The following is a 17111-nucleotide window of genomic DNA, read 5'->3' as shown; positions in this document are numbered from 1 at the left end:
TGAAAAAGAAAGGGGAATAAGGAAATGAAGAGAGCTAGTTTATTTTTTTTATTGTGATAAACTAAACATAACATAAAGTTTACCAATTTATCCATTTTTAGGTGTAGAGTTCAGTGGCACTAAGTACCTTCATACTGTTGTACCACCATCCAACCCCAGAACTTTTTCATCTTCCCAAACTGAAACTCTTTACCCATTAAACAACACCAGTCTTTCCTCGCTTAGCTCCTAGTGACAACCATCATTCTATTTTCTGTGTCTGAATTTGACAGTTATAGGTCCTTCCTGTAAATGGAATCGTACAACATTTGTACTTTTGTGTCTGGCTTACTTAGCATAACATCTTCAAGGCTCAAGCATGTGCCAGAATTTCCTTCCTTTTTAAGGTTAAATAATATTCCATTGTATGTATATGCCACTTTTTAAAATCTATTTATCGATGGACATTTGGGGTGTTCCAACCTTTTGGCTGTTATGAGTAATGCTACTATAAATCTTGGGATATATATTAAATTATATATTATTATGTATATTATATAATATACTTATATTATAATTATAATATAATAATATATTATATACATATAATAATTATATAATATGTAATATATAATATAATAATTAATATATAATATAATTTAATTATATTAAAATTTTATTTTTTTAATTTGAGAGAGAGAGCACAAATGGGGCACAGGGACAAAGGGAAAGAGAGAGGAAGAATCCCAAGCAGGCTCCCCACTCAGTGCAGAACCCAACACAGGGCTCAATCCCACAACCCTGGGATCTTGACCTGAGCCCAAATCAAGAGTCAGATGCTCAACTGAGCCACCAGGTGCCCCTCTGTTTAAATTTTTGGAGGAACCACCATACTATTTTCCATAGTGGTTGTACCATTTTACATTTCCACTAGCAGTACACGAAGGTTCCAGTTTCTCTACATCCTCATTATTTACTGTATTTCATTTCATTTCATCATTTCATTTCATTTCATTTCATTTCAAACAGCCATCCTAATGGGTATGAAGAAGTATCTCATTGTGGTTCTGACTTTATTTTCCCATTGATTAGTGATGCTGAGCACCTTTTCATGTGCATATTGGTCACCTGTATATCATCTTTGGAGAAATGTCTATTCAAGTCCTTTGTTTATTTTTTAACTGGATTGATTGTTTTTATATTGTTGAGACTAGTTTACTTTTAAAACATCAACAAGAGAAAAAGGAGAAAAAAGTAAAGCTTGAAGGGAAAGCTGAACTGAGGAAGACTGTTTTAAGGACTTAAAACACCTAGGTCAACAGTGGAGACTGTAAAGACAAGAGAGAGAGGTATAGCTGATGGAACGAGGTTCCTGATTGTGTAAGCAAGGTATCCCTGATACAATTCACACACTTCTTCCTTTGAGATGGACAGAAAAGATAAAGACTCATGAAGACACAAATGAGTCTGAAGGTATAGGAAAGGTATACTAACAATGTTTTTGCCTAATGACCTCATTTTTCTCCAGACTTTGGGTCCTAAGTCATAAGCTTAACATTAAAGGGGACAGAATGAGGTAGAGGCATAAAGACTAGCAAATACTTGAAATGTATGCCATGGAAAATAGGACAGGGACCTAACTAGACATATTCAGCAGCATTTTATCCACATGAAGTTGTCTGTTGTCTTCACTGTTGTTATTGTTGTCATTGTCATCAGTATCATCATATTTCAAAGGATGATTTGCAAAAGAACGATTAAAAGACTTGCCCAAGACTGGGCAGTTATTAAATGGTGGAGCTTGGATTCAATTCTAGTTCAGTCTATTACATTACGTTGTTTCCTAAGAATTGCTGTAGCAAACATAACAGCTTTAAACATAAATCTGTCCTAATCTAATTCCTTCTTCTGGAATAAAATCCTAGAGGTAGAATTGCTATTATTATTTATAAATACGTACACTAACAAATTATTGTCCACAAAGGCTATATTAACTAACATTCCCATCTGCAATTTATGAGCATGCCCATTGCACTGCCTCTTCACCAATATCAACTATTCTTATTTTAGAAATTTTTACAAATTTGGTGAAAAATGGTATCTGTTTGGTTTTTTACTTTGGAATACTTACTGACTAATGAAGCTCACATTGTTTAATTCCTTTTGTTTTTTAATACTTATTTATTTAAGTAACCTCTACACCCAACGTGGGGCTCAAACTCATGACCCTGACATCAAGAGTCACATGTTCCTGTGACTGAGCCAGCCAGGTGCCCCTCATATTTTTCATTTCTAATATAGACATTTAATATATCAGAAACTATGGTGACAAGTTTATAAATGCACAAAAGTTTTCAAACTTACGTAAAGTTGGTAAAATATCAGTATTGAAATATGGATCACTATTTTCAAACAGCTTTACTATTTCATTTCTCCCTTGAAAAGTGACATTTTGGAAGTGACTGTCGTAAGTTATAATATGATAGCAGAGGTTAATTTATATGAATTTAAAATCATATCGCAGTTGATATTAAAAGAACAGCATATGACCTTCAAGTAGTTTAATTTTCATTACTTGCCTTATAATTTGAATAAAAATAAATGAACAGTATATTATTTTCCATTAGACTTCCGTTTTAAATTTGCAATGATTAGGGAAAGCTCTGTAAGATTTTAAAGCAATGTTAGCCAGTCCCTAGGGAGTGAGAGTGATAAGGAATCAGCAACCTTTTCATGAGTTTCCAGATATCGATAATTCAATAGGCACATTTCTAAAAAAGTGTCAGATTTTCTATTTGATAGACATTTCAGTCAACCTTTAATAAAGTTTACCTATAATGAGGTAGGTATTATTGGAATACAAAAACATTAAAATGCCAAAATAGCTACAGTAAAACACAATGAAGAAGAGTTATCATAAATGAGGACAGAACTGAAAAATGATCCAACTCCATGTCATGTCGTGACAGAAGCTAGAATTTCAGAGTCCAAGACATCTCAGAATTTAGAAAAGTGAGCAGAGATTATAATTACACATATTTTGAAATATCACAAGTATAAGATTAAGAGATGACATGAGACAAATAAACATTCTATGGGCATACACTGCAAATAATTACCTGCAGTGGTCCTCAACCTGAGGTCTTGCCCTCCATGAGAGGGGAGACTGTTCAGAAAAGGTAAGAGTGTTGCTTGGTATCATAATAACTGAGAAGTGCTTGGAAGCACCAGGAATGCCAAATATTCTGTGATGCCCAGACCAGTCCTGCATAATGAGAAACAATGGACATACCAGGACACTATACGGACTGGTTATACTGGAAAAAATTTTATCTAGGATTAAAAAGTAATTAACAAAGCACAGATGAAACATTTGCAAGATAACCTTCTAAGTTTTAAACTAGGATCCACCAGGGGCGCCTGGCTGGCTCAGTCAGTTAAGCATCCGACTTCAACTCAGGTCACTATCTCACGGTTCATGAGTTCGAGCCCCGCATTGGGCTCTGTGCTTATAGCTCAGAGCCTGGAGCCTGCTTCAGATTCTGTGTCTCCCTCTCTGCCCCTCTCCCACTCGTACTGTCTGTCTCGCTCTCTTTCTAAAAAGAAAAAAAATTAAAATTAAAGGACAAAAAAGCAAAAAAAACCTAGGACCTGACAGGCCACTCTCCAGTACCTTGCCTCTAGTAAACTTAACCTTTAATGGATACAGAGCTCTACAGTAATTTTTTGAGCAGCTGTCTGAATGAAAGAGACCAGTAAGGTTAAAATGTACCATCATCATGTATACTGTGCAGAGATGTATTAACAAATAGAGGTCTTGCAATCTACTAATCTTTAAAAATATGAAAGGACTGCAAGAAGCCTTATAATTGAAATAGGGGGACCCAGAGAAACCCTGGAATGTGGACAAGAACACAGTGGGGGGCGGGGAACAGTGGGTAATATATATCTGTTAAAGCAAAGTATTCACTGATATATAACATTTGAGTAAGTTGAAGTTTTTAAAAACATACATGGGTTTGGACCTTTGTTTACAAAGAACCTTTGCCTTAGATGGAGGATCCTGAAATAATGAAGAAGATAAAACAGTTTCATGTTGTTATGTCCCAGAATTGAATCTCTCCCATATCTTAAATATCTAAATCCCAGGAAAGCATCTACTGAAAGGTCTCTAATCAAAATGTTTAAATCATGCATGTATGTATACACACACACACACACACATATGTATATATATGTATATGTGTGTATATATATGTATGTGTGTGTGTGTGTGTGTGTATATATATATATACACACACACACACAACTGGTCTAATATAGAAACAGGCTGAAATATAAGCTAAATTTAATTTCACAAAAGGGGACAATAATCATCAGGACCAAGAACGGACTCATTGGAGGTTTAAATTAGTCAGCATTTACTGCATTCACACCATATCTTTGTTACTTTCATAGCACAATGTAGTCAAGTGTACATAAGAATACAAGCTCCCATGCTAGAATGTCCAGGTTTAAATACTGGCTTTACCATAGACTAGCTGCTTGATCTTATTATACAAGTTGTCTCTTGTTTCTGTGCTAATACTTTGTTACAGTTTTTGTGTCTATGTTCATGAGGGATATCCCTCATGATCTGTGGTTTTCTTCTCTTGTGATGTCTTTGATATCTGGGTATACTGGCCTCATAAAATGAGATGGGAAGTATTCCCCTCTCCTCAATTTTCTGAGATTGTGTATTATTTTTTATGTAAATGTTTGATAGAATTCACCACTGACACCATCAGGGTCTAGACTTTTCTTTGTGATAAGATTTTAATTTACAAATTCTCTTACTTGACTTGATAAAGGTCTATTCAACTTTTCTGTTTCTTTTTGGGTCACTTTTTAATATTTGTATTTTTTCTGGGAATTTGTCCATTTCCCTGTAATCAACTAATTTGCTGGGATAAAGGTCTTCATAAAATTTACTTATAATCTTTTTGATTACTCCCTTTATTGCTTGTTTGGTTTGCTTTTCCTTCTTTTATAGAGACAGTGCGAGCAGGGGAGGGGGGCAGAGAGACAGAGAATCACGCTCAGCGTGGATCCCAATGTGGGGCTTGATCCCACGACTCTGGGATCATGACCTGAGGCAAAATCAAGAGTTGAATGCTCAACTGACTGAGCCACTTAGGCACCCCTATCTTTTTTATTTCTAAAGGGGTTGTAGTGATGTTCCCTCTTTAATTCTTGATTTGGTACTTCTTCTCTATTTTCTTGTTCAGGCTAGCTATTATCAATTTTATCTTTTCAAAGAAACAACTTAGGATTCCATTGACTTTTCTTTGTTGTTTTTAATTTAATTTTTCTTTTTAGTAAATTTCTATATTTAGGGAAGTATTGCCTAAACATTGTTCTAGACGCTAACAACTAACATGGGCTTCATAACAAAAAATAACAATTCCATTGCTACTTCACCTTCAATTCTCCTGCCTCAGAATTAATCATGTTAGAGTTATCTAAGTAGATTAAGTAGTTATCTTAAGTAGTTATCTAAGAGCTTCTTCTGGTATTTATCTCTAATATTTCTAGAAAATATGCTTATATCACTATTTTGTTTTACAATCCTACACATTGTATCTCCTGATTTCCTATGCAAGATAAATCTGTTCCTTGACATCATCATGCTCCCTATTCTTCCCTTCCCCCACCAGTTCTCTTCTTCCTATCTTCCCTATATCTTTATGTTAAATTTCTAGTAAAAGAGTCAACTGTTGCATTATTATAACTATGCAACTATTGTTTGAGTTGAGCCACAAAATACATTCTGATCTTTTTTATATACAATTTTTTCCCCCTGAAGTTAATAGTTACTTCAACTCCCTGTTGGCTTAATTTTCTGTGTAGCTTATACTCTTAAGATATTACTAAACCTTCTCTTAGTATGGTTAAACACATCAGATATTTTGTCATCACTCTACTGGTCCCATGGACAATCATCTTGGAGCACTACACCATCCTGCTCTAGTTCATACTCTTTTTCTGCCAGTTTTCCTGAGGCATATAATTGAATAGTCTGTTATTTAAAGAATATGGCTTCTATTCTATATGGCTGTCACCAGAGATTTCCTTTCACCATCATTAATCTGGGAGCTTTACGACTATCTCATGTTGATGAGTCAATCTCTTGTGTCTTGGATGGTATGTTTTCAGGTTTTTTGGCTTATCTCTTCATTCAATAAATCATCCAGTAACTTCTTGAGAAAGGATGAAAAAAAATTTTTTTTGAAACTTTGACTATCTTTCCTATACCATGGTATGTGAAGGGATAACTTAGCAATGAATAGAATCTTGAATTGGAAATATTTTCTCACATAATTTGAAGATATCACTCCACTGCTTTCTTGTTTTAAGTGTTGCTATTGAGAAGTGTGATGATGACACTGATTATTGTTCTTTTGATCGTGGCCTTTTCCCACCTCCCATTCTGGAAGTTTTTAGAGTCTCCTTTTTGTTTTTTACTGTTTTAAAATTTCAAAATGATGTTCCTTGGAATAAGGTCTATTTGTTTCACAGTACTGATCACTTGGTAAAACACTGAGTTCTGGAAAAGTTTTCTTCTATTATTTCTTAATATATCCTCCCCTCTATTTTTCTGTCCTGTTTTTCTAGTACTTTTATTAGTCAGACATTGGATTTTATTAATTATTGTCTAAAACCATAAAGGGTATGAAATTTTACCCTGCTTCCATGGTAACAGGTGGGCCTAGAAAAGTTTCATGGATACTGGCAGAAGACATGAGACTCTTGGGTCAGAGATAAAGGACTTTATTGCTCACAGCAGCATGAGCTTCTTCATGTTTCTGCCAGTTCTCCTTGCCTCCCAAGTCCCATGGGGGACAATGCAGTTGCAGGTCTAGGCAGATGCTATGCACATAGTAAGTTTATATAACAGATTAGGAAATCCTCAGATTTGAAAATTCTAAATTTTTTATAAGAAGCTGCAACACATCTGACCAAACTTTGCCCTAGAGGGAGACCTTATCCTTATTTTACTGTAGAGCAAACAAATCTGCCCTTTGCTCCTGAGACAGTCACTATTTGTCTTCCAAGACTGTTCACTATACAAACACCTTTGACAAGATAGTCTAGAACAAAAAGCTTCTGGGGCGCCTGGGTGGCTCAGTCGGTTAAGTGTCCAACTTCGGCTCAGGTCATGATTTCACGGTCTGTGAGTTCGAGCCCCGCATCGGGCTCTGTGCTGACCGCTCAGAGCCTGGAGCCTGTTTCAGATTCTGTGTCTCCCTCTCTCTCTGACCCTCCCCCATTCATGCTCTGTCTCTCTCTGTCTCAAAAATAAATAACGTTAAAAAAAAATTTAAAAAAAAAGCTTTCTAAGCATCTCTGCTCACTAGATGTGCAGAAATATGAGAGACTCATATAGAATTGTATGCCAACAGTTATTCCTCCAATTTTCTTACCCTTTTTCTTCACTTTCCCTTTTGTCTCTTTGTCCTACCTTTTGAGAGATTTCCTCAATTTTGCCCTCAAAACTTTCTGTTGATATTTTTATTTCTACTCTCATAGTTGGTTTTGTTTTTGTTCTTGTTTTTGTTTTTAAGATGTGAGAGAGAGAGAGAGAGAGCGCACAAGTGGTAGGTGGAGAGAGAATGTTAAGCATGCTCCACACCTAGTGCAGAGCCGAATGCAGGGTTCACAAATGTGAGATCAAAACCTGAGCCAAAATCAAGAGTCAGATGCTCAACCAACTGAGCCACCCAGGTGCCCCTACTCTCATAGTTTTAATTTCCAAGAGCTCTTCTTTGTTTTCCGAATATTCCTTTTCTATATAGTATCCTGTTTCATAAATAAAATGTCTTCTCATTTTTTTTCTAAAGTGGTGGTGGTGGTGATTAAATTTTCTTTTCCATTTGCTTATTTTGATTTTTGTCTTTCAAAATAAGGATATTCTTTAAAAGTCTGATAATTCTTAGTTGTATATTCATAGTTAGAGTGAAAAAATAAAACACCAATCATGCATCAGCAGCATTTATCAACCACTGGGCCTACCAGTGGGATAAAGCAGTGGGACTTGGCTATTAAACTGGGATCCTGCAAATGTCAATACATTCTCTATTAGACTAGTATATTCAGGCAGAAATTATCTACCTTCTACCTGATAGTATATACGCATAAATGCCAGTGTTCTGGGAACTAAAGAGGAGGAGGACTTTGGCAGTTCCTTTTTGCACCCAACCTTTGATATGCCTGGTGCCCGCTTTCCCACGGTTCTACAGTACAAATTGGCTTGCTCTTACAGGTCTCCCCTATGATGGAAGTAGGGCTCAGCTCTTCCATTCTGCTAAGTTGGTTACCATTTGTTCAACTCTATTTCCTCTTCCAATTTTTACTACTTCTTGTGTGCTATTCTCTCCTCTTACATTTTCTTTGTCTTTTGGAGTTTATATATTTTTATGTCTTTACTGTCACTTTTATCAGGATTTTTCAGGAAGGAGAATAAACATATACACTCAACTGGCCATGTTCTTTAAACATAGCTCATAAACATATTTATAAATTTTAGTACAAATTACTACATTTTTCATGATTTGTGCCAATGTACACTCCTCTCTAGTAGCGCATGTGCTTTGTCATTACTATTACTACTTTTCATGTCTTTGCTAATATAAGAAATTAAAGAAAAAAATTTAAAATATTTACTGTATTTTTGAGAGAGAGAGACAGAGAGAGAGAGCATGAGCAGGGGTGGGGCAGAACGAGAGGGAGGCACCGAATCTGAAGCAGGCTCCAGGCTCTGAGCTGTCAGCACAGAGCCAGATGTGGGGCTCGACTCACGAACCGTGAGATCATGACCTGGGCCGAAGTCGGACCACTGACTGAGCCACCCAGGCACCCCATAAGAAATTATTTGAAGTGGTACTTTATGGTTGAAATGAACAATTCTTAGATTACTAATGAATATTAACAAGTTTTCGTCAGTTTGTTAGCCATTTTTATTTCAACGTTGAGGCATGTCTATGTAAGTTCTTTGCTCCTTTTCTACTGGAGTGCTAGGTGTTTTTCCTTATCACGTTGTAAAAATGGTATTTAAAGATGTTAATTGTGTAAGGAAAATATTTTTCTACCTTGAGATATGCCTTTTCACTTTGATGCACACAACTTTTACATTTTACAAAGTCAAATATGTCAATTTTCTTTCATAATGTTCCATGCTTAGAAAGTCCTTACCTACAAATATTTACCAGTATACTTTTTCATTATTTTGGTATTTTCCATTTTTTGTATTGATCTATAATCTGATTAGAATTTGCTTCTTCCATGTGTTATAAAGCAAGAATCTAACGCCCCCCAAATACTTTTGTACTGTCCTAGCATCATTTATTAAATAGTTCTTTAATTTCCCACTGGTCTATGATGGGACCTTTACCATTTGTATAATCTCGATACAGACTGAGGTTTCTAGGATAGCTAGGTGAACTATTTATTCTATGCATAAGACTCACCTACATTTTTGCAATAGTGTCATTCTGTATATCTAAACAGTATAGGCCTAGATATTTTAATATCTGCCAGGGCTAACTAAAATTGATTCTCGACACACAATCTTAAAAAATAAAACACATGCCTAACTAGATGAGACTAAAAAAAAGTGTTATAATTAGTTAAATTACACATATTCATTCATTACTGACCTTTTCATTTTTCAGTACATTTCTAAAATATTTTACTTCTAAGCAACCTTAAGTAACATCTGTATTTGAGACTATGCTAATATACATTCCTAACTACATACAAATTTCTCTTTTGGAAAGACTTTGTGTCTGATTATTTTTTTTTAATTTTAATTTTAATTTTTTTTCTGATTATTTTTTTAAATCCCTAGTTGTCATTATTTTATCATTCACTAAACTCCACGTGGTGGTAATTCAACTTACCTTTACAAACTAAAGTGAAATGAATGTACCATAGCATAGTCATATATTTCAAATCTTTTTTTTTTTTTTTTTTGCTTATTTATTTATTCTGAGAGGGAGAGCATACATGAAAGTTGGGGAGTAACAGAGAGAGAATCCCAGGCAGGCTCCACACTATCAGCACAGAGCCCAGTGTGGGGCTCATACTCACGAAATGTGAGATCATATGACCTGAGCTGAAATCAAGAGTCAACCACTTAACCCCTATTTCAATCTTAATCTTAAATTTAGGCTATTTTTGAAGTGGTTCAACTTTAAAATTAACATTAGTGACATAAATATAAAATAATTTATATGGGAAAATAATCCATTTCTCTCCATATCTGCCTCAGTAACATAGTTCTATACCTGCTTTCCTAGTAAACAAATTAAGAGAAAAATAATCACCTTTAAAGAGAAATTATCAATATAAGCATACAAGGTTAACCAAACTACTTTCTTTGTGTGTGTTTTTCTATTTCTTCATAATATTTTTAAGTCCTAACAAACTTCATAAATCCTTAAAAGGATTAGTTGTAGTTTCCTATATAGTAATGCCCCTTATATCAGTAATTGCAATTTATACGTTTTCTCTCTCTCTCTCTCTCTCTCTCTTTTTTTTTTTTTTTTTTTTTTTTGTTAGGCAGAGTGAGCAGGGGAGGGGCAGAGAGAGTGGGAGAGAGAGAATCCCAAGAAGGCTCCTTGATGCCAACACAGAGCCAGATGTGAGGCTCTAACTCATGAAACTGTGGGATTATGACCTGAGCCAAAACTGAGATCAGACGCATAACCAACTGAGCCACTGAGCCCCCTGCAATTTATATTTTCCTATGAATTGTACTTTTAAAATTTTGTTGTAGGGCACTAGAATGCCTAAATTATTAATACAATGAATCTTACAATCTACATATGTACTCAGACATGTTTAATCAATACCACCATTGTTGGCTATGAAAGGAACCTGAAAATCATAAATAGGTCTGCCAACAAGCTACCTCTTAGTGACCTTTGGAGATCCCTTAACTCATTTAGCTTCTTAGCATGTCAAGACCCTTAAATTCAAAAATCAATAGTCACCATACTTGTCCAGTGTCTACTATGTATCAGACGCTGCATAATGCACTGTCCAATGAAAATACTAACAAACTTCACCAACATTTGCAAAGAATGTATGTAACTTTAGCTTACAGGACTCAGAAGGAAACAGGGGCAAGAAAGAAGAGGAAGAAAGTTGGGAAGAGGGTTAAAAAGATAGAAAAGGAATGACAACAAATAAGGAGCTGGTCTTTCCCACTGTCAATTCAGATCTCTTCCTCTACCATTGTTAGCACTCTGCAACCATGCACAATCCTTAGGAAGGATTAACAGATGTGCTGTGCACATCAACCACCTCAGTGATTACCAGAGGGAGTGACGCCACTCCCAAACAACACAATGTAACAGTATACGTCAGTCGGTACACTTTGAATCTCTCAGCGCCACGAAGCTATATCAACTAGTCCCTATTACCTAAACTGTGATTTCATCATCCCAGGAAGGAGTGGAAGAAGGAGTAAATCCAGGGTGTGAATGACTAGATTAAACTTTCTATCAATAGCCAAGAGGAAAGGAAAGAGGTCAGTTGATATGAAAATACATCCAATTATCAGAAAATATGGAAAAAATATATATTTGCTTTACCAAATTGTGGCTTCTAAAAATCATACACACTGTATCAACTCTGCTGAGGAACATTCACATTGTTTCCAGTATGTTGTGGCCACATGCAAGGCTGATATAAATGTTGCTGTACTAAGATTCTTATATGCTAGTACTTTTATTTATATATTAGTAGTACAGGCTACATTGTCATGAGTGGAACCATTAGGTTGAAGGGTATACTGTATATATTTAATGTGAAGAGATGTTACAAGATGACCTTATAAAAAGAAATGATTTCGGTATCTAGCAACAAGGTATACACATACGTTTTTCTTAGCGTCTCTGCCAGAAATGGACGTTTTTAATTTTTAAAATGCCTTTATTGAGATATGATTCAGACAATGCAAAATTTGTGCTTTTAACATGTACAATTCAACAGTTTTAGTATATTCACAGAGCTTTGCAATGATTACCACTAAGTTTAGAACAACTTTGTCACTCCAAAAAATGAAACCCGTACCCATTCAGAAGTGAGTCCCCATTTCCCTACCTCATTCCAGTCCTAGGCAACCACTAATCTACTTTCTCTCTATATAAATTAACCTATTCTTGACGTTTCATACAAATGACACCATACAATATATGGTCTTCTATGACTGGCTTCATTTACTTAACATACTGCTTTCAAGGTTCATCCATGTTGTAGCATATATCAGTACTTCATTCCCTTTTATCGTTGAATAATATTCCATGTATGGAAACACTTATTTTACTTATCCATTTATCAGTTGATGAACATTTGGGCTGTTTCCACAAATTATTGGCTATTATGAATAATGCTGCTGTATAAGTTTTTGTGTGGATGTATGTTTTTATATACCTAGGTTGGAATCACCAGGTCATATGGTAACTCTACATTTAAACCTTTTGAGGAACTGTCAAACCGTTTTTCTAAAGTGTCTTTTTAATTTTTGCCAATTTGAAGGACATAAAATCGTTTCACTGACTTTGTAATGTGCACTTCCTTACTGAGTTTGAGACTCTTTCCTTTGGTCCATTGGTAATTTAGGTTTGTTTTCTCTGAATTGCTTTTCATCTCTTTCGTCTTTTTTGTCTACTGAGTTGTTTTGTTTGCTTTTATAAACTTCTAAGAGTCTTGTGTATATTTTGGATATTAACTAATTTACTTTTGTCTTCTTTATAAACATTTTGTCTTGATTCTAACATTAGTCCTTTAATGTTGTGGTATTTTGTGTTGTACACAATATTCTATTTTTATGGAGCTGAACATATCTTTTGGGTTTTGTGTTCATTAAAACATTCTACCTTACTTCCAGATTAAAATGCAGTTGCCTAGATTTTCTTCTAAAATTTTTATTTATTTTACTCTAAGTCTTTAATCTATAGAAAACTTACATCATATACAGTATGAATTAGAAATTTAAGCAGTTTTCTACTGAAATGATATATCGTCTTAATCATATATTAAATAATGAAATAAAATGAATTTTTTCTTTGGATTATCTATTTTAATATCTTTCAAATCACAGGTCAGGACTAGTTGCTGCTTTTAAAATCAACTTAGTAGGCTTTATTTGGACTTTTAAAAATAGAAAATAGAAAAACAAAATATCAGTATGCATCATATATAATGAGGGTAAATATATCATGAAATTTTTATTTCTAACACAAACATATAAACACATACATCAAGGGTCATAATGCATGTAAAATGCATTTCTTACTGTGAATTGTAATGAATGAAGTTTGAAAGACACTCCACCATTGTATTCCACTAATCCATTTGTCTATTCCTTTGTCCATACCATGTGTGTCTAATTCAAGTGGCTGTGTTCTGGTAAGGTCATCTCCCTTTTAGCTATTATTAGACATTTGTTCTTCCACATGACCACTATGTGGTCAATTTTTTCTTAACATTAAAAAAGTCATTTTGCTTCCATTTTAATTAGGATTGCTAATTTGGAAGAAATAATTGCTAATTTTACTTTTATGGTATTAAGTTCCCTGCACCCACCAAGTACTGGTATGCCTTTCTGTTTATGAAGCATGGTGTGTTTCTCTATTTCTTATTATACAGGTCCTGTGCTTTACTTGTTAGATTTATTCCTAAGTATTTTAATTAAATTTTATTAAAAATTTTTTTTTCATGTTTATTTTTGAGAGAGAGAGACGGACAGACAGAGCATGAGCAGGGGCGGGGCGGAGAGAAGGAGACACAGAATCCAAAGCAGGCTCCAGGCTCTGAGCTGTCAGCAAAGACACCAACGCTGGGCTCGAACTCACTAACCATGAGATCATGACCTGAGCCTAAGTCAGATGCTTAACCGATTTAGCCACCCAGGTACCCCCTAAGTATTTTATAGTTCTTTCTCACTGTTGTGAAAGAAATTTTTTTCCATTTCCATTCTTTGTGCTTACTGTAAATACAGAGAAGCTATCAGTTTTACTTATCTTATATCTGGCTATCTTGTCAGATTCTTTTATTAATTCTATTGTTTATAACTTGAATCTCTGTGTTACCTAGATGTACTATTATATTTGCTAGGACCCTTAAAAAATGGAAATTATTTGGCAGTATAAAATGGCATCACTGAGAATCTTACTTAGCTCCTGACTGTAAAATGCTATTTAAGTAACGTACACAAGAAATTACTCAGAATACTGAGACCCATTACTCTCTCTTCCACTTCTCACGTTGCTCCTCATATTACAGTCCCTGTCCCTGCGCCTCCTCTCCTACAGCTTCTAAACTACGCTACTAGTGAGAGGCTCTGGCTTCTCATGTCTTGGCAGTAAGGAAAAGAGGTGCTGCTGGCTCTCAGTGAACCATTAAAAATACATATCTGGCCATTCAGGTAAATGCATACATGGCACAAGGTAAGATGCTGAAAGGAATATCAAGAAATCAAGAGTGTCCTGAAATAAGAGATCTCAAATAAGAGATGATGAAAGGCATGTGAATAAAGCATGTTATTTCAAACAGAAATGGTACATGCTCCAAAACAGGCATAAGTTAAGCGTGATTCAAGATTAGAGGAAAATAGTTACTTATCGTATAAGAAGAGTTAACAGTAGAGGTTACACATATACAACAATTATGCCATAATTTGGATATAGTACTGATTAAAAAGCTTTTGAGGGACTGGGTGAACCTAATTATCACATGTATTACTATTCTCTTACAGGAAAGAAACTGCTTTCAAATAATTCACCTGTAGTGAACTGCTAGCAACAGAATTCATATATTTCTTAAAGATTGCTTGGACACATAATGGTAACAGTCCTACAATTGTAGTACTGTCAATAAAAGGAAATAACAAGAAGAATAAATAAGAGCCTGGTTTAACAGTGTCCATTCCTGATTACCCCTTGAGAACACAATTAATCTTATTCAATAAAAATTAAAAAAAAAAACTTATCATGCAAATTTCTTCAAAATTTAAATTTTATAACTTCAGGTACTCTATATTAATGTTTATAATTCAGTGTTAAAGTTAATATAACTTCTTATATTGCCAAAAATATCACAATAAAAATTTTCACCAGGGTCAGAAATTTTCATCTTTGAATTCATACAGTGTATAATAGCAAAATGCAGCTGTTACATAAAGCATAGTTTACTGGTTCATTCATGCTATAAAAATATGACTGACATTTCATCTGGTCAACCATCCTAAAGGTTAATTCTTGTTTCCTGTTTCAGATTTTATTCCAGGTGAACTGCTCTGGGCAGATTCTATTTACCTATTCTGAACAAACCACAAACTGTTTCATTGCTCACTCTTACTGTTAAGAACATATTGACTTGCTGCCTGCTCTGCTGTTTAATTCATTTATGCTGAGAGTCAGGCATGAAGACAGAATTTTAAATGTGACATTTGCAGGCTGTTAGGTCATTTAAGCTCTGACAACACTAGGGAATTCCTGACATATAAACTGGACCTGATTACCAAACACAGATAGGCTTCCCAAGGCAGCAAATTTCTGTTTGGTTTTTTTTTTTGTAATATCTCATAGAATTTAATATTAAATTTTGATGTCAATGAAAAGATCTCTATAGTCATCATTTAAAAGTAAAAGCCTATTTCTTTTAATAAGCTCAAACCAGTACTTCTTCTAATCAAACCAAATTAGCTAAGTGAAAATTCTTTTGGTTAACAAAGACATATGGAAAGGCTCATAATAATAATGAACAGATACTAAAATTCTGACACATTCCGATTTTCAAGGGCTTTTAATCTATAGATTCTGAAAAATCAGGTAGTTCTCAAGGCCATGCCTCTTGTCTCTTGTCAACAGACCATTTAAAATTAGGATCTGTCCAGGGCAGAGCCAGACTTTATATGCTATCAAAATCACACTACAAAATCTTAGTTTAAATACCTACCACACTGCCTTCTCTAAGATTATAGTTATGCAGAAGGGATGATAGAGTCATTATAATTGGGGATAAAAAAAAAAAAAAACCTGCCCACATGACATTTAGAATTACACTTTACAAGAGCTGATAATGGGGTAGGGTGAAGGAAGTAAGGAAAGACTGTTTTCTTATTTTAGCTACTCAAAAAAATTACACCAAATGACCATTTTTCAGCTCTTTCTCCTTGTCACTAACAAGAACTATACACAATGGTTCAAATGAAAGTTTTCTGAAATTAAGTCTTGTTGTTAAGTAATGAACAAAAGATAATTCTGATTTACCCTGTATTTTATATAAGAATTCCACTATACACAGCAAGTAGCCTCTTAATATTGTGCTTTGAATGAGACTTTCAACTGTAATAGGTGGCGTCCAAATAGGGATAGATGGCCTGGAATGCCTTTCAGCTATAGCACATTGATTCTGAAAAACCTAACAAACGCAATTACTTTTCAAAGATTAAAAATCTTGTTTCTTTCAAAAGAATAAAATGGAAAGCAAACCTGGTGTATTATCTGAGCTACAGGAAGTTGTTCAGCATATTTCAGAGGTTCCATTAGTTCCTCATCCATCCACTCTTTCTTATATCTGAAAAAAGGAGTTAGAAAACACATGACTAAGGTAAATACTATTTTTAAATATGGCAAATATCTAAATATGCCAAATATGAAAACTATTAAAAATCTATACTTAATGTTTCTGAAATAACTAGTATTTATGAAAACCTATGAAAAACCACCTAGTGGTAATTTTTAAATGATGTAACCATAAATACATTCAAATTGCATTTAATTATGATGTAATAAGATTAGTTAACATTATCTAATATTCTTGGATTCTGTCTTTTACTCTGAGACTTAAAACTATTTAAGAATTTCCCATTTATAGGGTGTGCTTTTTAATATGGTATTTAAAGGACTTCAAAACCTGGCTCAGAACACATTCAACCTCCATGTCCAGCAACTCCTCCTCTAGGTAACGGTCTGTTGTTGTCAACCACATCCCCAACTACTGGCCACCTGCCAGTGGGCCTTAGGTCCATGCCTCTCTGATGCTCTCCATTCTGTTTCCTGTTTGGACCAACCACCAATCCC

At 34.6% G+C, this 17111-nt stretch overlaps 1 protein-coding gene across 1 annotated transcript in view; it reads right to left on the bottom strand.

Annotated features, from left to right (window-relative positions):
- PIGK (phosphatidylinositol glycan anchor biosynthesis class K) overlaps positions 1–17111 on the bottom strand; it is a 122096-nt gene that overhangs the window by 23855 nt on the left and 81130 nt on the right. Inside the window, exon 10 of the mRNA XM_047870596.1 lies at positions 16521–16605. Coding sequence (XP_047726552.1) covers positions 16521–16605 — 85 coding nt within the window. The remainder of the gene's footprint in view (positions 1–16520; positions 16606–17111) is intronic.

This window comes from Prionailurus viverrinus, chromosome C1, assembly GCF_022837055.1.
Source record: "Prionailurus viverrinus isolate Anna chromosome C1, UM_Priviv_1.0, whole genome shotgun sequence".
Taxonomy (NCBI): domain Eukaryota; kingdom Metazoa; phylum Chordata; class Mammalia; order Carnivora; family Felidae; genus Prionailurus; species Prionailurus viverrinus.
Note: the sequence above shows the minus strand (reverse complement) of the source record. Positions and strands in the feature narration are given on the sequence as shown.